At 44.7% G+C, this 21,042-nt stretch overlaps 1 protein-coding gene and 1 pseudogene across 1 annotated transcript in view; both read left to right on the top strand.

The window, feature by feature from the left end:
• The first annotated feature begins 1,112 nt into the window (after positions 1-1,112).
• The window catches only part of LOC137219006 (phosphoglycerate kinase 1-like), a 35,164-nt gene continuing 15,234 nt past the window's right edge, over positions 1,113-21,042 (top strand). The window contains 2 exon segments of the mRNA XM_067726966.1: positions 1,113-1,469; positions 3,723-3,812. Of these exon segments, the coding sequence (XP_067583067.1) occupies positions 1,319-1,469; positions 3,723-3,812 (241 nt within the window). The 5' untranslated portion in view covers positions 1,113-1,318.
• On the top strand, positions 7,458-8,525 carry LOC137219007 (hypoxanthine-guanine phosphoribosyltransferase pseudogene; annotated as a pseudogene).

The following is a 21,042-nucleotide window of genomic DNA, read 5'->3' as shown; positions in this document are numbered from 1 at the left end:
AGGTTCTTCCCGTGATTTGGTGATGAGGCTCCTGGGAAATACCTATGGGCAAAATACATTTTTGTAGAGCATAAGAGTTAATACATAATTACCCACAGAAACCCTTAATCTCTGTTTTTTTTTTTTTTTTTTTTTTTTGCGTTATGCGTGCCTCTCACTGTTGTGGCCTCTCCCATTGCGGAGCACAGGCTCCGGACACGCAGGCTCAGCGGCCACGGCTTACGGGCCTAGCCGCTCCGCGGCACGTGGGATCTTCCCGGACTGGGGCATGAACCTGTGTCCCCTGCATCGGCAGGCGGACTCTCAACCACTGTGCCACCAGGGAAGCCCCTAATCTCTGTTTTTGATGAGGAAACTGATGCTCAGCAATGATAAGGCAATTGTCCATGATGATTCCACTAGAAAGTAGGAAGGTATGGATTAAGATCCAGATCTGATTCCTAATCTTTGTTTCTTCATACTACTCTGTGAGATGTTTTTAGGACTTCTTAGTGTGATACTTGTTGGGATTAGACAAGAAGCTCTTTACTCCGCTTCAGAGTTTTGTAGAAAACCCTATACTGAATAGTGATATCCAACATCTCACTTTGTTGGGCTTTGGATTGGATCCTAAGTTCGCTACTTAATGACTGTGTGCCTTTGGTCATGTTCACACGACATCTCTGAGTTTTAGTTTCCTAACCTGTGAGATGGGGATAGCTATCTCCAAGAAAACCTCACCAGGTTGTTGTGAGGTTTAAATGACATAACGTACACCAGGCACTAAGTAGGAGCTCAAAGCAGTGGTGTTGATGGTGGTTTTCAACGTGTAGAGAATTATTTTGAGACATATTGGATACAATAAACAGCCTTTCAAAATTTCCGCTTCAGATAAGTTCCTAATTAGCTACTCTCCTGTCTTCTAAGATGTCAACTCATCTTCACAAATTAACTTTAAAACTAGCTGGTTATACTACTCTGTAAAGATAATTTTGAGTTAGCAAACTCTCTTGCCAAAAACAACTGTAAAAGTCTTGTTATGTGCCAGATACTGAGCATCCAACACAGGCATAATGCAATCAGATGACAGAATCTCATTCTTTTTTGTCCACAAGAACGTGGTTTCTCAAGGAGGAATGAAAACTGTGTGCATGGTACGCAGGGTCATTTTCAATTCATGAGACAGCATCCTTTCTGTGTGGGAGAGAGGCATTTGTTAAGTGACTGCCAGCATCACAGGTGATCAGAGCATTTGTACTTGGTAAATTCATGCTTATCAGGTTCATAGGCAAACAGGTGGAGACTATTAATGACAGCTTTTGCACTTTGGAGAAAATGAATGTCAGATAAAACCATAGGCTGTGCTCTTCAAAGGAGGGTAGACAGGAGATGGGGAGGAAAGCAAGCATCTTGTCTGCAATGCGAGGACTGTGACACTGGCCCCAGCCATTGGGGGGATGGAAAAGTTACGTCATTGCCTGTGAATTGGGGTAAGTCCACAAAGACACCAAATGCAAAGGAAGGGAGGGAGGTGAGGAGCAAAGGTACATGTGTAAAAAGGAAGATAGGTGCAGATCACTTAGGAGAGACTTGTGCTTGGTGGTAATATAGAGTGTCCACACCTAAATGTATACATGCTATAGACCTAGGGTCCCTCTAGTGCAGTGAGGCTCACAGAGGGGCCTTGAATATGTGTCTGCTTGGGGGAACTCTGAGAAGTCAGGCCATCACAGGCCCTAGGAGTAAGAAGCTTACTTGCTTCTTAGAAGAAATGGTGATGGAATTGTAGGATTGGTCTTCAAAGTCTTGGTGTAAGGGATAGATATTAAGGCTGTACCAACCCTGAGTATGGAAGAAGAATAAGGGAGAAAGAGGGAATTTCTCTGGCAAGCTAGGAAATTCTCTCTGACTAATCGAATGTGTTGAAGGACATGAGTACCTTCAAATCCAAGTCAGTGAAACATGCTTTGAGTAGGACTCAGACTGGTCTTATTTTGCAGCACTTAAGAGACATGAGTTCATACATTTCAAATATTGAGAAAGTTAATACTTAAAGATGCAAGAGAAAAAAAGCATGAGTCAAAACTTCAGAGCAATAGAAGGGATGGGGGCAATTTTGCCCCCTCTCTCCTTCCAGGGGACATTTGACTTTTTTGGGTGTTACCTTGGTGGGGGGGAGGGTGATACTGGCATCTGGTGCGTTGAGGGCAGCTGCAGTGCTGCTAAATATCCTACAATGCACAGAACAGCTCCCAACCCCCAACAAAGAATTATTTGGCCCAAAATGTCAATAGTGCAGAGGTTGAGAAACCCTGGGTTACAGTTATCATCCTTTATACCAAATGTATCAACCATTAAACAACGTAACTCACTGAATGAAAACAAAAGAAAACAAAACCAAAAACACCACATGTGAGAACAGAGGCTTATGATAGAGACAGAATAAGTCATGTGATTAATAAAGTCACTGTAAATGAGAAATCTTAGCTTTTCCTCATCAATCCTTTACCCTAAGCTTTTCAAATATGAAATAAGACGAATTTGATAGAAGCATATTTTTAAAAGCTGTACAAATTTTATAATGGCTTTGTTATAACTTTTAGACATATGTATTATAATTCTTTATCGTTTATAAATCACATGAATTGCCTCATTTAATGTTTATAATTTGGTATAATTATCTCAATTTTATAGACTTCTAGAGGTTACATTTGAGTTTTTCTGGACATCTGCTATGTGTCAGGCACTGTACTAGTTATTGTGGTTGTTACCCAGACAGATAAAAGCTTAGTCTTGAGAAGTTCAGAATCTCCTAGGGAGCACAGAGAAGTGATACATATAATAATAGACGTATAAACATAGCCATGGGAGAATGGGGGAGGGAACTGAAGTCATCTGCCAGAGGTTACAAAACTAGTAATTAGCAGATCTGGGGCTTGTCTTAAGGCCTGCTGAGTCTCAAGCAAGCCCTCTGTCTTGGCATAAAAATATAACCCCCTTAGCTTTTCCAGAGATGTAAAATGAAACCTGAAGAAAATCACTCAAGCACATCCATAAATTACGGAGTTGGCAGAAGTATAGAAACACGGCTGAAAAGTCAAGAGTAGGATATTGAAAGGCAAGATAAGACCTTGCAGGACCGAAAAACAGAGGCTACTGGCTTCAAACCCACCCGTGCGTGGGCTGGTCTTGAGGTTTGTAAGTATTTTAGGACCCACGCCCCCGGGGAGGAGTGTGACTTTGAGTTGGAGGAGCAGGAAACAGAAATCACTTGCGGTTGGGCTAAGAAGTTCCCTCACACGCCACCAAGTGCCCCTTCCTCCCAGGAAGGGGGAAGCGGGGGTGAGGAGTTCTCCATTCAGGGAGAAGGCTTGAGGGGTGGGAGGAGCGGCCTGACGACGCAGGTAAATAGCGGGGAAGGCGCAGCCTGCTGCCTGCTGCCAGCTCGAGAGGCTTGCCTCCCACTGGTCAGCTCTTTCCCGGCTCGGAGGGAAATATGAAGCCACAGTCTACCTACAGTTATTCATCCTAATGACAAGCAAGAAGCTGATTGCAATGAAGCATCATTTCACAGCTGTTTGCTTCCGCTTCTACTTCCGGGGAGACGTACTTTGTGCCGCCAGGCCTTGCTCAGCCGGCCCTGAGCCCCGAGCAGTCAGGCCGCGCTGCTCCTGGGAGGAGGGCGGCCCGGCAGCCCCAGCGGCGGAAGCCGAGGGACTAAGTTATTCCCTTTGTCCTTTCAGGCAGAGACGGCGTAATGGCACCCGTGCCAGTGACACAAAATACTCTGTCCACTCAGGCAAAGGCTTTGTCCCCAGGGGAAGGAGCAAGAGGTGAACGTGAAATCTGATTTGCCTGTGTCGTGTGGAACCACAAAATCTAGAAGTCATGGGCTCTCCTGCCTCCCCCTCCACTTCCTTGTCCCTGACTGACTTAACCTGGTTATTCTGACCTGTGCTCCACCATGAACACAGTTGATTGGACCAAAGCAAACACCTGACCTGGCTGGGCCAATCACAACCTTTCCTGGGAATTTGGAATGGGCCTCAGAGACACGGAACAAGTCCCACTACTATGGGTTATTCACCTTTGCTCTGTGTTGATATTGCCCAGGGAATTCTAAAAGCACACACACACGGGCGTGCGCACACACACACACACACACACACCCCTGATCTGTCTGTAGTACAGCGTGCTCTGCAGACCCTCCTAAGTGCAGCTAGGCACAAGTGCACGGAGAAGCAGACACAAAGGATGATGAGGTGGACCTTCAGAGAGAAACTGGAATGAGAAACCCTCGCTCTAGAAAGAGTAGACAGTGATCTCGACCCATGATAGTTTTCTATTTCCGGATTCCAAGCCCCCTCAGGCCTGGTTGTAGCTCTTGCCCTTGAATCCTCCTTTTAAAATGTTTCTTCTGAAGCTACTTCTAGTAGCTTCTATTATGTATAACAAAATGAAACTTCACCAAGGCTTTCTCACAACCCAGCCGACACTGGTCACCACAACCTGCCTATTTTACCTCAGAAACCTCTCTTACATCTCATCTTTGTGCCCTTTTCAGTGGGGTTCTCATCCTTACCCTTCCTGAGTGGGCTTCCTGGCCTCGTCTCTCTCATCCAGCCTCCACATAAAACAGATCTGACCCACTCACTCCCAAACTTAGAGTCCTTCACTGGTTCCTCATTGCCTATTAAAAACAACAAAATAGTTCTATATAAATTGATCCGTAAACATATCTCCTATGTTACTAACTGGGGGAAAAATGCAGGTCAATACGTATAGGATCTTTTAAAATGTGATTTAAATTTGTATACATAAAAATACCTGCATAAATTTAGGAAAAAGGGAGGACATTTATTAAACTATTAGCAGAGGTTTCCTTGGTATGGTGATTTTGGATGGGCAAAGAGGAAATTTCCATTGTGTCATACTTTCTATAACATTAATAAAGGATGGGGAGTATAGGTAATTTTTAATCTTTTCTATTTTCCTCCAATATTTTTTTAAAACTTTCCAAGGTCCTTCACATTCTGCCCCCACCTACTTCCCAGTATCCCTCCCACTACTCTGTGTCCAGCTATTCTAAGCTTTTCATTCTTGCCCAAACTTAGGATCCCCTTTCATGTAACTGTGGCATTGCCTGTTCTGTGCCTTCTTCCTGAAATGCTGGTACTTCATTCTTCATCTGAAGTGCTTCTACTTTTTCTTTTGACCCAGCTCAAATATCACCTCCTCTGAGAAGGCTTCTTAGACTGATCCATCTCTATCCCACATCAGAGTTAGCTGTTCTGTCCCAGTGACCCTTTGGTTCCTGCTTCTCTGTCTGCCGTTACACCACCAAACTGTGTTATGATTGATGAGGTCGCCTGATTGTCTCCCCAGTTTGAGGTGTGCTCCTTAGGTGAAGGTTGAGACTTATTCGTCTCTCTCTTCTGTATGTAGCACAGAGCTGGACTAGTAATGGCTGCACAGAAAAATCTTGGTTGGTTGAATAAATGAATGAGTGAATGAATGAATGGGTGAACAGGCTCTGCCACACAAGGTAGAGCCATGATGCAGTTGCAGCCTTCCCTACCTCTACCAGATAAAACTGACCAACTAGAACTCATCAGAATCCTGTTCCTGAGCCAGTCTTAAGCACAGAGCTATTGCTTTTCACCAGCCAGCTGGCTCAGTTACCAAGCTGGGATGGTAATCGTTAACATGACACTTTAAACATCATAAGATCAGTAGGAACGTGTTTCTAGTGGTTAGTGACTAAGAATAAAATCATGAGGCTATGCCTATTCTGAAAACTACGTGATGGACCAGAGCTGATTTCTGTGTAAGTACTCACTACTCCCTCTCTCCCAACATATAAAAAGAATTCTTTAATTGTACACTCCTGACTTCTCCCCCACTTCCAAAGAGGAAGGATCCTTGTTGCTGGGAGAGAAGCTAAGTCAAGCTATATAACCCAGTTCTGGGGGAGGAGGAGAATGGAGGTGGAGGCAGAGAGTAGAGGAGTTTTCTTCAGGGATAGGAGGAGAGCCTCTCAGAGCACCTCTGAGCAAAGGAGACGGAAACGAAAATGTAGTAAATGTTTATGAGTTCCAATCTTTGTCTAGCTTCCATAATGACTTGCATGAGGGATGAGCAAAGACATTCCTTTTAATCTATTTTGGCTATTGTCCTGTGCTTCTGAAATGTGACACTGTCCCAAGGCCCACCCACAAGAGTTCAAGTTTTGTAAAAGGTATACCTATAAGTGGAGGAGAAGGGACTGCAAAAAGATCAAGCGTGTCTTTCACTCAGGGCTTTGCTAGCTCCACAGCTGGCTCTGCCAGAGAGAACACAGCCAGGGCAAGCAGAGGCAACAGAAGTCCCAGAGCTGGTAGTTATGGCTGTGGGCAAGGAGACATCCTGGACAGTGAGGCACTGCATCGTGGGGGAGGCGCGGAGGGCGACCCAAACAAGACACTGTCCTCACCATTCCCTGGGACCCTTAATCCAGGGATGTCCAGGAGTCCGTGGGGATGACTGGAGGGAAAAACTGAAGGGAAACTCAGTCTGGAGCCAGGTTACAGCTTGATGTGGGTACCCTGGGGCAGCCTGAAACTAGACAGGCTTCCACCCCGACCAGGGATGCCCCAGGAGCTGCCAGACCACCACTGGGTCGTGGAGCTCACTACTGGCAGGTGGTGGCTCTGGGGGCAGACAGGGTTTCTAATACAGTAAGTACCCCACATACGAACGAGTTCCATGCCGAGAACGTGTTCCTAAGTCCAATTTGTTCGTAAGTCCAGCAAAGTTAGCCTAGGTACCCAGCTAACACAATCGGCTACATAGTACTGTACTACAACAGGTTTATAATACTTTTCACACAAATAATACATAAAAAACAAACACACACACAAAATAAAGAAAACATTTTTAATCTTACAGTACAGTACCTCAAGAAGTACAGTGGTACAGTACAACAGCTGGCATACAGGGGCTGGCATCGAGTGAACAGGCAAGAAGAGTTACTGACTGGAGGAGGGAGAGGAGGTGGGAGATGGTAGAGCTGAAGGACCGTCAGCAATAGGAGACCGAGGGCAAGCTGTATTTCACTCACGCCTGACACTGATGGCACAGGTTCTGGTTCCTTGCTGGATCAATTCTATCTCTTGAAAAAACGATCCAGTGATGTCTGGGTAGTAGCTCTTTTTTTCTTGTCATAGATGACAGTAAAGTGCACAAAAGCACAACCCCTCGTGGAGGATGCACGCACGTGACAATGTATGCCAGACACGTGAACTAGCTTACCTGATTGGACATGCAAATGCATGTTCGCATCTTTGAAAGTTTACAACTTGAATGTTCCCATGTGGGGGACTTACTGTATCTCAACAATAGTTTACTCAAAGAGAAACCACTGGAGACTGCCCTCAGCCCATACGCAGCCGGCTCCGTTATGGCGACCACAGCCCCAGCATCGTGATTAGTGGTGATGAACCAGGTTATGACCTAGATTTATTTTGTATACCTAATCATTATGCTGAGGATTTGGAAAAGGTATTTATTCCTCATGGACTAATTATAGACAGGACCGAATGGCTAGCTCGAGATGTGATGAAGGAGATGGGAGGCCGTCACATCCTGGCCCTTTGTGTGCTCAAGGAGAGCTATAAATTCTTTGCTGACCTGCTGGATTACATCAAAGCACTGAACAGAAATAGTGATAGATCTATACCTATGACGGTAGATTTTATCAGACTGAAAAGCTACTGTCATGACCAGTCAACAGGTGACATAAAAGTAATTGGTGGAGATGATCTCTCAACTTTCACTGGAAAGAATGTCTTGACTGTTGAAGATATAATTGACACTGACAAAACAACGCAAACCTTGCTTTCCTTGGCCAAGCAGCGTGATCCAAAGATGGTCAAGGTTGCAAGTGTGCTGGTGAAAAGGACCCCTCAAAGTGTTGGATATAGACCAGACTTTGTTGGATTTGAAATTCCAGACAAGTTTGTTGTAGGATATGCCCTTGACTATAATAAATACTTCAGGGATTTGAATCGTGTTTGTGTCATTAGCGACACTGGAAAAGCAACATACAAAGCCTAAGATAAGAGTTCAAGTTGAATTTGGAAACATCTGGAGTCCCGTTGAAATCACCAGGAAAATTGTCAGATGTTCTAGTCCTGTGGCCAGCTGCTTAGTAGAGCTTATTGCAAGTATCTTCTAAGAATTTTATCTGTTTTGTAGTTTAGAAATGTCAGCTGCTGCATTCCCGAACTCTTTATCTGTACTATGAGCCTACAGACTGTCAGTTCCCTTTGGGCGGATTGTTGTTTGACTTGTGAATGAAAAGTCTCTTAAACCACACCACCACTGAATGAAAATATTGAAATTGTATCTATAAGAAACATTTAAAGAAAAGAATATATTAGTTTTTTAATTGGTATTTGAATTTTTATATATTCAGGAAAGAACAGAAGTGATTGAATATTGTTAATTATACCACTGTGTGTTTTGAAAAGTAAGAAGCAGTCAGTTTCATATCAGTGACAGTATTTAGAGGTAACGTTATGTCAGATAAACCATCTATCCTGGAGTTATTTTAGTCGGTTTCAGCAGTATTAACTATTTTCCCGCTTGTTCAGATTATTTCTGGCGAATCTTTGTCAACGGTTCCATTTAAATACAGGTCAATAAGTTCCCAAAACCTACCACTTTTTGAAGTTTTCAGTGTAAAAATCCTTAAAATAAAGGCTGTCTCTTTAAAAGAAAAAAAAAGAAAAAAAGAGAGAAACCTCTGGGATAGACACAGAATCTCCCCCAAAGTGGCTGCAGATCCTAAGATCAGAAGGAGAAGATTCTGGGTCAAGGCAAACATTGAAGAGACAGTAACACACATGGGTTAATTAGCTGTGGGGAGAGGAGCTCTTGATCATGGCAGCCGCTGTGGTCCAGGCTTATTACTGAAAAGCTGAGCTTGGGCTAGGGAATAGCGAAGGTAAAGCAAAGTGGCTTGTTTGAAGGGAGGCATCTTGGACGGGAAGCAGTGGGGTGCATTTGACTACAAAAGCCAGAAGGTCTGTGGTTGAGGCCTTGCCCACTGCTGACATGAGAGTGTTCGGCACACAGTGTGCATTCATTCATGTATTCATTCTATAAAAACAGTAGGCACTTGCTATGTGCCAGGCAGCAGGCTAGGCACTGGGGACACCGGTAAGCAGGTAGACGTGGCCCCTGTCTTCATGGGGCTTACATTCTACTGGAGGAATCAGAATGTTGGTTGAGTCTGGATCCCTCACTGCTTGCCCCTTCTGGGGACCTCTTTCCTATGGAATGGGCTTCAGCCAGTACTTTTTTTTTGTTTTTTAACATCTTTATTGGAGTATAATTGCTTTACAATGGTGTGTTCGTTGCTGCTGTATAGCAAAGTGAATCAGCTATACATATACATCTATCCCCATATCCCATCCCTCTTGCATCTCCCTCCCACCCTCCCTATCCCACCCCTCTAGGTGGTCACAAAGCACCGAGCTGATCTCCCTGTGCTATGTGGCTGCTTCCCACTAGCTATCTTACATTTGGTAGTGTATATATGTCCATGCCACTCTCTCACTTTGTCCCAGCTTACCCTTCCCCCTCCCCGTGTCCTCAAGTCCATTCTCTACGTCTGCATCTTTATTCCTGTCCTGCCCCTAGGTTCTTCAGAGCCATTTTTTTTTTTTAGATTCCATATATATGTGTTAGCATATGGTATTTGTTTTTCTCTTTCTGACTTAGTTCACTCTGTATGACAGACTCCAGGTCCAACCACCTCACTACAAAGAACTCAATGTCATTTCTTTTCATGTCAGCCAGTACTTTTAGAAAGTGTTAGCTGGGAAGGGAAGACTCAGAACACCAAATTTTAGGACAGATAGGGAAGTAGAATTGGTCTGGCCACAACCATTTTCTCCAGAATAAGGGACTTGTGGAGAAGCTGAAGAGGCCCCACAATAAAGCCAGGAGATGGTTACAGCCTCCCTCCAGGCCTTCCCAGGAAAATCATCCAGGCCTACAACAGCAGCAAAGATAATCACAATCGGCATTTTAACAGTTCTTCTGATATCAGCAGGATACTCAACAGGTCATTTCTACAGGCCCACTAGAAAGTCGGAAAAGAGGACCATAGGAGAAAAATGAAAAGAGCTGTGATGATCAATTGTAAAGGTAAAAACACTATAGTGGTGATTTAATTAAGGCTATCTATTTATCCATCTACATACCAGTTCTTTCCCCTCTCTACAGAGAACTGTTTAAAATACAATATATTTCTGTCGTGGTGGGAATATTTTAAGACATAGGAATGGACTTCCTGACTCTAAGAATTGTTAGGTGCCAACCAAGGAGAGGATTACAGAATGAAATCAGCTTTCTTACATTTGAGAGAACAAACTTGTAGATAAAGTAACCAAAATTGGCCCATATGAATGCTTGTTATCTGATTCTATCCTTCAAGGCCCAGTCTCAATGATTATTGTCTATGGTATGTAAGCAAGACTTGACACCTGCAGGCTGAAGGAGGCTCAATCCCACTTGAAGTCTCTGCTCTCGAGTCTCCCTTTGGGCCTCCAGCCCATCTTCCATCTTCCCCATCAGCTCACTGCCCAAGAGGCTGACCTTCAGGAGCTGTGTGAGTACCGCTTGCCCTGGGCTTCACTTGGATTCAGCCAGTGGGAAGCACCGGCAGGGCGTCCTCCAAATAAGCTGGAGAAAATCGAGGTGGAGTATCCCTTCAACCCCCATCCTGATGGTTTGACACCTGCTAGGTTCCTTCATTGAGGCTATAGCTCCCGTTGGGTGGCCTTTCCTCCAGCTACAGTTCTCACCGGGTTCAGGGACATGCTCCCCCATCACACCTTCATGCCTACAGGTGGTAACAGACTGTTGCCAACCCTGGACTTCCCTCAACCCTGCTCAGACCTTTGTAAAGAGTCCTTTAACAAGCCCTCCCTTAGTCAGCCCTTTGAGTGTATGTGCTGTCTGTCTCCAGCTGGAGTTCTGACTCATACACTCTCTGAATCGGACATGAGGAATTTCTGAAATTTCATTCAACATTTATTTTAACAAAAGTGTTTTGAGCAACTACTTTATACAAATGATAAATGCTGAAAGACTTAATAATATCTAAACATTTTCGAGTGTCTGGTATGTGCCAGCTAATGGACTAAGCAATTTATATAATTTAATCATCACGATAATCTTGTGATGATGTGTTTTTAAACCTCTCTTCAGGTATGGAAACCAGTGTTTGTTATAAATGAGTACCTTGACTGAGGCTACATCCCCAGTAAGTAGAGGAGGCAGGATTCATACCCAGAGGGGTTTCATTTTTAAACTTATACTTTAAACTGCTTCTTTTTATGGTCTCTTATATACAGTGATAATTATGATAGGGTATTCAGGGAAAAAACAGAGGAGGAGGGAGGACCTCATGTACTAATTGCATACAGAAAACTAGGCTCTTTTTTCAAACTTGAAGACTAGTAGGAGGGCAAACCTACACAGACAGGATGAATGAAATGATAAAATGTTTGGATGAAATGTTTATCAGGTGAACTAGGGGTGGGAGAAGAGGATTATGGAGGGGTGAGTATTATGTGCAGTGATAGGCAGTGATATGTTTAGCAGGTGGTCTCCATCCTCCCCAAAAGCCTGGTTTACAGTGTTTGTCAGTCTCTGTGGCATAAATACTCCCACGATGGCCAATGTCAAGCTACCAATATGGCATCACTGAATGGCACGTGGGGAAGAGATGTGCAAAATTGGCTCTTGAGAGTGGGTACAGGCCTACTGCTGTGCACCACTGTATTTATGTGCAAGGGCAGGGAGTCAGGAAACAGCACGTGTGTTTGGGGTACTCTAGGTTGGTCAGATCTGCTAGAACACAAGGAACAAGTGGCAGGGGAAGGTGGAATGGGAACAGGGATGAGACAGGAAAAGTGGTAGAAAAAACCATGAGAGAGGGCTTTGTCTGGAGCTGCACTGTACAGTTTGGTACCCACACGTTGCCAATGAGTACTTGAAATGTGTCTGGTCAAAACTGGGATGTGCTGTAAGTGTAAATTATACACTGGATTTCAAAGACTTAGTAAATATACATATATTATATAATTAATAGATATATGAATATATATAATTAGTATATTTGTGTTGATTATATATTAAAATGATAATATTTGGATATATTGGGTTAATCACATATTTACAATTAATTTCATCTGTTTTCTTTTTACTTTTCAAAATGCAGCTACTAGAGAAAGCCAAACTACATGTGTAGCTCGCAATGTATTTCTTTTAGACAGCTTGGAGCCAGAGAATTTGGACTTTATTCAACAGGCAACAGAGAGCCTTAGAAGAGTTTTAAACGGATATGGTCTGCTTCCCATAATGATCCATCTGGTGCCGTGTAGAGTTTGCTGAGCCCAGGCCAGAGGAGGGAAACTTGAGAGAGTCCAGGCCAGAGGGATGCGGCACTGAATGAGGCAGAGGACGTGGGGATGAAGGAGGAGAGAGCAGACTGGATGGGACAGGGTGGCCGATTGCATGTGAGAGGTGGGCAGAGGGAGGAATCGAGGGTGATGCCCAGGTTTCTGGCTGGACCACTGTCCAGCTGGAGTGGTATTACCGGAGATGGAAGTGTAGGAGGAATGAAGATATCTTGGGGGAAGATAATGTGTTCAATTTCAGACCTGATGAGTCTGAGGAGCTAGGGAGCTTTCAGGTGTCCAGCAGGCAAGTGGGTACAGGGGTCTGGAACCCTGTTGGCACCGCCTACAAAATGCATCCCGAATCAACCGTCTCCTGCCACCTCTGCTGCCTCCTCCTAGTCTAACCACTATAATATCCTGTCTGGAGGATCGCTGCAGCCTTCTAGCTAGTTTTTTTGCTGATGCATTTGCCTTGCTTTTTCTAAAGTCTCAATCAACAGGCAGAATAACCTCACTAAAAGCACATCAGAACATGGCATGCCTCCCCTCACAGTCTTCCAGTGAATTCCACGGCACTCACTCCACTCTGTACAGTGGCCTAAGGTCCTATGCGACCTGACCCTGCTGCTCTGAGCTCCACTGCCCTCTCCCTCAGTGACTCTGCTTTAACCACGCTGAGCTCCTTGCTGTTCCTGGGACTCACCAGGAATCCTCCTTGCCTCAGGGCCTTTGCACCTGGTACTCTTGCCTTGGATTTCTGAGGCGCTATCTCCCTCACCTCCTTCAGGTCTGTACTCAACTACCCCTTCTCTGTGAAGACTTCCTGCTCACTCCATCTAAAATGACAGCCCACTCTTTCCTTCCCTTCTTTATTTTTTTCCCCAGCTCTTACCACTATTAATCATACTATAAATGTTACTTATTTATCATATTTAATATCTGTGTCCCTCATTTGAATATAAACTCCGTAAGGCAGAAATTTTCTCTTTTATTTTCTGCTGCATCCCTGAACCTGGACTGGTTCCCGGTGCATAGTAAAAACTGAAATATTTGTTAAATGAAAGAATAAACTGCAGAAGATCAACGGGCTGAGTATATAAGGCCTAGGAATAAACAAGCCCTTGGAATCCCAGCTCTGACACTAGTCATTGTGACCTTGGACTGGTTATTTACCATCTCTAAGCCTTAATTTTCTCATCTATGACATGGAGAGATTAATAGTACCTCCCACAAAAGATTTTCGTGAGGATGCATCCAGCCGAGAAATATTTATGGACCCCCTCCCATGTGCCAGGAGCTGTATTTAAATGGGGATTAGATGAGAGAATTTACAGAAGAGTTTGACATTGTGCCTGCCATATTGCAAACCGGCCGTAAAGCCTTTACTGAGTATTAGCAGAGGAAAGAGTGTTAAGCAGTCAGGAGACAGGGCTGTGTGAGAGCCGCTGAGCTGGGAGTGCGCGTACTGACCCAGAGGGAGTGAGCAGAGTGCGGGGTGAGGGGAGGGGATTCTGCTGACCTTGCCGATTTCTCAGGGATGAACCCCATGAGGGGGAGCCAGGAAGCAAGGTGGACTTTGAAGGATGATTAGGGAGTAGAAGGGGAATTCTGGTGTCATCATCAGCATACCAGTGCCAGAATGGAGAAGAATTGCAGACACAGACTCTCTCCAAAGCCACAAGTCATTGCTCCTGGGAGGAATGACACCGTGGGCGTCCCCCTGCGAGAATCGAGGGGCCTTGAGAAGAACACTGTAACTTGGCAGGGTCCCACATACTTCAGACCGGATTAGGGTTGGACTCCCAAGTGCCGTGCCTCACCACTTGGAAATCCCATGAAAGAGCTGGAGCCTCGTTCTGGGCAGCAGTGGACAATGGCTCTTTGTCAGCAGCCAGTGAAGAGTAAGCGAGGAGAGTGATGGAAGCTGAGGTCTGAGGGGTGCTGTGTTCTGGGGGTCTCAGATGGTGTGGAGAAGAGGGTCAAGGCCTGGGAGGTCACAGTCAGGCAGGATGAGAGCGTGGAGAACTGAGGGCCCTGTCCTTTCCCTCCGGACCCACCATGGCTCTGGCCCTCTCTGCCTTGGGCTGTACCTTGCTCTGGCCTTCCTGGTGGATTATTCTGGAAGACTTCCCAGGAAGTTTGGAGGTCCCTCAGGTCCAGGCCCCAGGGATGAGGGAGCCCAGGATAGCGGTTATTCCAATGATGTGAGCCCCTCAGGCACTCCGGCTTCTTCAGTGCCCAGGAGGCCCTGTGGTGCCACAGAGCCAACAACATGAAGCCGGGGACCCCACTGCACTGTGGGGAGGAGCAGGCTGAGAAGTCAGACCCTGAGGTGTGGCCTCTCGCTTTCCACCCACGTTAAGCAGAAACCACAACTTCAAGGCCTACTGTGCTCCTCCCTCCAGCCCTCAATAGTATATGTTGCGTAAGAGACACCTGCAGCTCAGCAAGTAATTGCAAAGTGAATCCTATGTAACCACCACCTAGGACATGAGGGGACCACTGCCATCTCCCTTTCATCCCTTTCTGATTTCTATCCCTTGCCTCCCCCTGAAGGTAATTACTATGCTGACTTCTGGAACAATCATTCCCATGTTTTTTGTGTGTTTGTTTTGTTTTGTTTTTACAAGGCAGCATAGTACATAGTACAGTGGTACATAGTACATAGTACAGTGGTAAGAACATGGATTCTGGAGACAGAAGGTGTTCATTCACTTCTTGGTTCCTCTACTCACTTGCTGCGTATCCTTGGGCCGAATACTTTCTCTCTCTGTGCTCACTTTCTTCATCTGTGACGTAAGGATCACGAGAGAATGCAAGCTGATGAGGTTGTTTAAAAGATTAAATATGAGTTAATATATGTGTAGTTTTTAGAACAGTGCCTTGGGTAGTATGGGTGCTCTTCGTAGTACTGTCACCTAAATATACACGCCTTAGCAGATATGGTCTAGCTTGCTAGTTTTTGAACTCTATGCCAACGAATCATACTCTAAAACCAACCAACAAATAAACAACCAAACAGATAGGTACAAAGCCTATATGATGACGGCAGCAATGATGATTGAAGGGGAAAAGGATGTGCCAGTGGCTAAAGTTCTGGAAATAGGAGGAGCCTGTCGTGATGGGCTGGGACGTGAGGACAAGAACACACAGGGGTGGCATAAACAGATCATGGGGATTAACACTCAGCAGAGAGGTGTAACTGAGAGTGTTATTGAGTCTAAGCTCATGCTGCTCGTTGCAAGAGAGGCCAGTAAATCAAGTTGTTGGGACAAGGAATAGTGACTTTATTCGGAAAGCCAGCAGACCGAGAAGATGGTGGACTAGTGTCCCAAAGAACCATCTTGCCCGAGTTAGAATTCAGGCTTCTTTTATACTAAAAGGGGAAGGGGTGTGATTGGTTGCTGCAAACTTCTTGGTGTGGAAATCCTTTGTTCTTGCAGCTGCCCACGTAGGTCATGTCACAATGTTCTTGTAAACCTCAAGCAAGACAAATGTTATTCTCTGTTCTGCAACTTTTTATCTCTATATGAATGGAAAAGTGTTACACCTTTAAAGGTCAGAGCCTTGAGAATGGGCCATCCTGTATATTTCAGGCTATAGGCAGCATGCTTTACTTGTAGCAAAAGCAATGGAATACAGAGGTTAAAGTAAAAGAAACAGATCCATATGGAGTCAGATCTGTTCTTCCCTATTACAAGAGAACACAGCATGGGTCCAAGGAGTAGGAGGGACTCTGGGGAGTGAGGCAACCTGTCCCTCCTCTCCCACCACCCGGCACCCAGAGTGGTTGTTGTGGAACTCATGCTGCTTCCTTCACGGTGCAGTGCAGACTCCATCTCCATTCTGCCTCTGGTTGCGTGACGTCACACTTCCACTCCCGGCTGTGGGGCCTGGCTGTAGGTCACTGCCCTGATAATAGATGCTTCAGTTTCAGTGCAGCCTGGACAGTGCCCAGAGCCTCGTGGGCCTCTGTCTCCAGAGGGAACAGCCCTGTACTTGGGGAACAAGAAGCCCCAGCTCCCAACTGCACTGTGGGCAGAGTTAGATTGAAAATGTCGTTATTCAGCAAACTTGTATTAAATACTTAGAAGTCCCAAATACTGCACTGAACTGAGATGGTTTTCTTTGCTTTCCCTGGATCTGCCCACTCAGTCTTCATAGCAGCCCTGAGCTCTCCTGCTGTCTCTGTTTTATAGAAGAGGAGACAGAGGCGGGGAACTGGCTCCCACTCACACGGCTAATAAGTGCAGGAGGCCTGGCCAGGGCCGTGCTCCTGAGAAGTCACTGCCCTGCTTCACCTCACTTCCTTGCTCAGCAGTCCTGGTTCTGCTCCGCTGGCTATGTGGGCACACTGCTGAACCTCTGCGGGTTTCAGTTTCCCTGCTTATGAGGAGCGGGCCTATGATCCCCAGTGTTCGCATCCCCTGATTCACTGCCCTTCATGGAGGCCTCCCACAGATGCCGGCCAGCCCTGGGCACCTGGGGACTCCACGAGAAGTAATATCACGGCCTCTGGCCTCCTCAGGGAACTTATATTTGGGGACACAACTGATGATACAAGATGGTAAATAATTAACTTTCCAAAGTGTGATTCAAACCAGGGTGTAAGTAAGGACTCTGGGAGGGCAGCTGAACGAGTCTTGCCTAGTGGAAAAATGGGTCATCTTAAAGGAAGAGCAAATTCTCCTTAACCACTGCTAAAAATTACTTCTCTGTTAGGCAAGGGTCAGAAACACTTTCCTGGCAGACAAGTCGTTACCATCTGGCTCCCAGTTGGCCCTACCTGCCCCACCCTCAGCCGGGAGCCCTGTGCAGCTTGTGGACGTGCCTCATTTCAGCAAAAGCATCAACACTTAGAGGGAGGGTTTTTTCTTCCTCCACAAAACATGCTTCCTTATGTTGAAATATTTCTCCACAGGGCTATGCGTGGGATAAAGAGGATGTATGGTGAGCAGGCAGAGCCCCAGAAATAGAGGGCTAGTTGGGGTTGTGCAAAAGTCAGTGGATGAACCTTGTGACAGAGACACCACACACCCTGAGGCTGGTTGCTTCAACCATAAAGAACTAGTTGTGAGAAACAGAGTTTGACTGGGTTGGGGCCATGACACCGGGGAATGGAAACACTGGAGACAGTATTTTAAAATGTTGAGCTTGGGCTGAAGAACGAATCTTAGGTTTGTGCTGACTCATACTGTGGCATCGCAGAGCCTGTGGAGAGGCGGCATCTATCCCAGGATTCTTGGTCTCCCACTGTGCCTCTTCCTCTGTTGGTTTTCTTCCCTATGGTTCTGTGCCAGCTCTGCTGTTCATTCTACTACTGCAAGGGATAATACCTTTCCAAGGTTTCAGTGTTTAGTAGCAGGCTGATGGCTCACAACTTTACTTTTTAATTTAAAAATTTTATATTTTTATTGCAGTATAGTTGATTTATAATGTTGTGTTTCAGGTGTAGAGCACAGTATGTATATATGTATTATATATTCTTTTTCAGATTCTTTTCCCTTATAGGTTATTATAAAATGTTGAGTAGAGTTCCCTGTGCTATACAGTAGGTCCTTGTTAGTTATCTATTTTATATACGGTAGTGTGTATCTGTTAATCCCAGCCTTAGAGTTCCAGCTGGGAGCTGGCCGTAGGCTCTGGACTCACGAATGTGGCTGCCTCCTGGGTGTCGTCGTTCCGAGTCCCACAGGTACCTCTTCTCAACTAAACTCCTCTCAAACTTGCTTCTCCCCATCCGCCTTCTAACTCAGTGAATGGCACCATCACTCACCCTCCCCATCCTCCACGTGCAAAGAGTCACCAGTTCCCTCCACGTCTTTCCACTCCATGCGTGAACCTCAGTTCAGGCCCTGCATCTCCGTCCTATAGCAGCTCTCTCAGGGGTCCGCCTGCCTTCCAGTTTGCTCCCCTTGAACCCACCCTACACACAGCAGCTAAAGTGCTTCCACAGCACAAATAGGAGGTGTAACTCCCCTCCTTCAAGCTCCTCGAAGCCTGCCAGTTGCTTTGGGGATTCAGCCTACACTCGTTCAGGGTAAAGCGCCATTCCCGAGTGGGGCCTGGTGTGTCACTCCAGTGATGTGAGGCTTGGCTCTCACGGGAACCTCCCTCCAGGCCTGGGCATTCTCTGACAGGAACAGGAGATGGACGAGGTGAAGTTGTTAAATGGAAATTACCATCTCTCCCAACACCCGCACTCTATCATATTTCTGAATTCAGAACATCCCAACAGAGTCCAAGATGCTGTTTCTAAAGATAGTACATCAGAGTAACCTGCTTACAAATCAGTAAGAAAATAACCTATAGGAGAAAAGAATCTGAAAAAGAATCTATACATATGTATATAACTGAATCACTTTTGCTGTATACCTGAAACTAACAACATTGTAAATCAGCTATACCTCCATTAAAAGATGCTTTGCTGAAACCAAGAAAAAAAGAAAAGAAAAATACAAGTAGCCTAAGACAATGACAGAAGATAACCAGGATAACCGGGGAAGAAAGCTGGAGCCTTTACTGCTCTTCCAGACCAGAGCCTGTTAGGCCCTCAGTGAACCTTGCCTGTAACTCTCTTACGACATTTCATACTGTGTGGCATCTATGTATTTATTTATCACTTGGTTTAGCTCTTACTTTAAAAAGTCAGCAACCCGAGTTCGGGGAAGATGCATCTGTCTGCATCTTCTATGTGCCTCCTGTGCAGTGCATACCTTCTATGCATGGGGCAGAGGAGGGTCTCGGGATATGAACGGCCAATCATTAAATCACAATATTATGTCTTTCCCCATTAGCCAGGAATATTTATTTCATCAAAATAGCTTTCTAAAAATATCTCCCCATATTACAAAGGATTATGTTCCTAATGAGTATTTTGCACTTATGAATCAATAATAAAAAGACAAATTCCCCAAGAGAAAAGTTGACCAAAGATGATAGACAATTTACAAAAGAATTTACAAAAGAAACAATACCAATGGCCATGAAACGTATAGCAGAGGCTTAATCTCCATGTATGCAATGAGAGCTACTCTTTGCAGGAGGTGGGGAAAACAGGGACTTGCACTGTTGGCAGGAGTGTAAATTTGTAGAACCCTTCCTGAGGGCAATTAAGCAATAATAATTCAAAATTTAGAATTTACATGATCTTTGACCCAACAATCCCAGGATTCTGTCCTCTAGGAATAATCAGATAAGGGTACCAAGTTTATGTGAAAGAATAATAATTGCAACATTAATAACAGAATAGTTAAAAATGCAAATAAGTCAAGCTTTTATCATAGTGATACGGTTAAATAAATCACGGTACAGCCATATAATGGAATATTATGCACTTGTTAGAAGAGAAGCAAATCTCTAGATGTGTGTCTCTACAAGGAAAAATGTGCGCAATATATCAAGTGAAAGAGGCAGGTTATAAAGCATTTTATCCATCTACCCATCCACCCTTCCTCTCATTCTTTCATTCAGCAAGAAAATAGTAAAAGAGTGTTATTAAGCCATTAACAGTAATTATCACTGGATCAAGTTAGACTTTTTAGTGCCTTCCACACTCTATTTCATATTTTGAAGATTTTACAATGAGCAGTGTGGTATATTATTCTTGAAACAGCAAAAACCATAGGTAATACCAGTAGGGGGAAAGTTTTTCTTGATTGAAAGAGCAATATGAGAGATTTCTCTCTGCTGGCATTTGGGGAACACGTTGCCATATGGGATAATTTTTTATCATGAGGCATCTTGGCTTGTTGGATTAGCCCCTGGTGGCAGAGCCTTGCATCATGTGGAATTTGTCCTGCGTTTTTGACCCCAGCTTTCACTAACTCCTAAGAAACACAAGATAACATTTGCACAGTCCATTCCTGTGCCAGTAAAGGGGAACAAATTACATTTAATTTCCAACTATCAGTGGTTAAGAATTGTGTGGGTATATGAAATCAGCAAATAATAAACATTTTATCCATTTGTTTTCTCTCTTCTACCTATACTCTCAATCATCATTTTATTTTATTTACTCATTACCAAGACAAAGTGAACTGATTTCTGGTTTTTATTTTGCTCTTCCCCACATGCTCTTGGCCTGACTTGGTCTTAGAGAACACTGGCCGGTTCCTATTGGTCACTAATTTCTTTTCTACCTAATCACAAAACGTTAACTAATACAAGTTTACACTTTTCCTTGGTGTTGATGACATGCTCATCTAACAATGGCTCCTGGAACTTCATCCTTTTTCCTTCTTAGGAAACTGTAAGTGCTTTGCCCTTTGGTCCACCATGTTGATGTCTTTATGTTGATTGGACTTGGTAAACTGAAAGTGGCATCTCTGGATGCCCTGGGAGGATACATGTGTTCTAGAATGTTGGAAATAAACCCTACAGAGATTCCAGGGGCCAGCCATATTGGTAAAGGTTTTAGGCTCCAGTGTTCTAGACTATGCTGAAGAACATTCTCTCCAAGGTAAAGGACCAGTGGATGCATCTGCACCTCATACAACCATGAAAGAAGCACAGCACTTTGGAAGTCCTTCAGATGCTGGAGGCAATATGTATTGCACTTGGGACAACTGCTCCATCACATTTATCAGAGGACTCACGTTGCTAGCAA

Source organism: Pseudorca crassidens, chromosome 2 (genome assembly GCF_039906515.1).
Source record: "Pseudorca crassidens isolate mPseCra1 chromosome 2, mPseCra1.hap1, whole genome shotgun sequence".
NCBI classification, from domain to species: Eukaryota; Metazoa; Chordata; class Mammalia; order Artiodactyla; family Delphinidae; genus Pseudorca; species Pseudorca crassidens.
The sequence above is the reverse complement of the archived record's forward strand: the minus strand, read 5'-3'. Positions and strand labels throughout refer to the sequence as shown.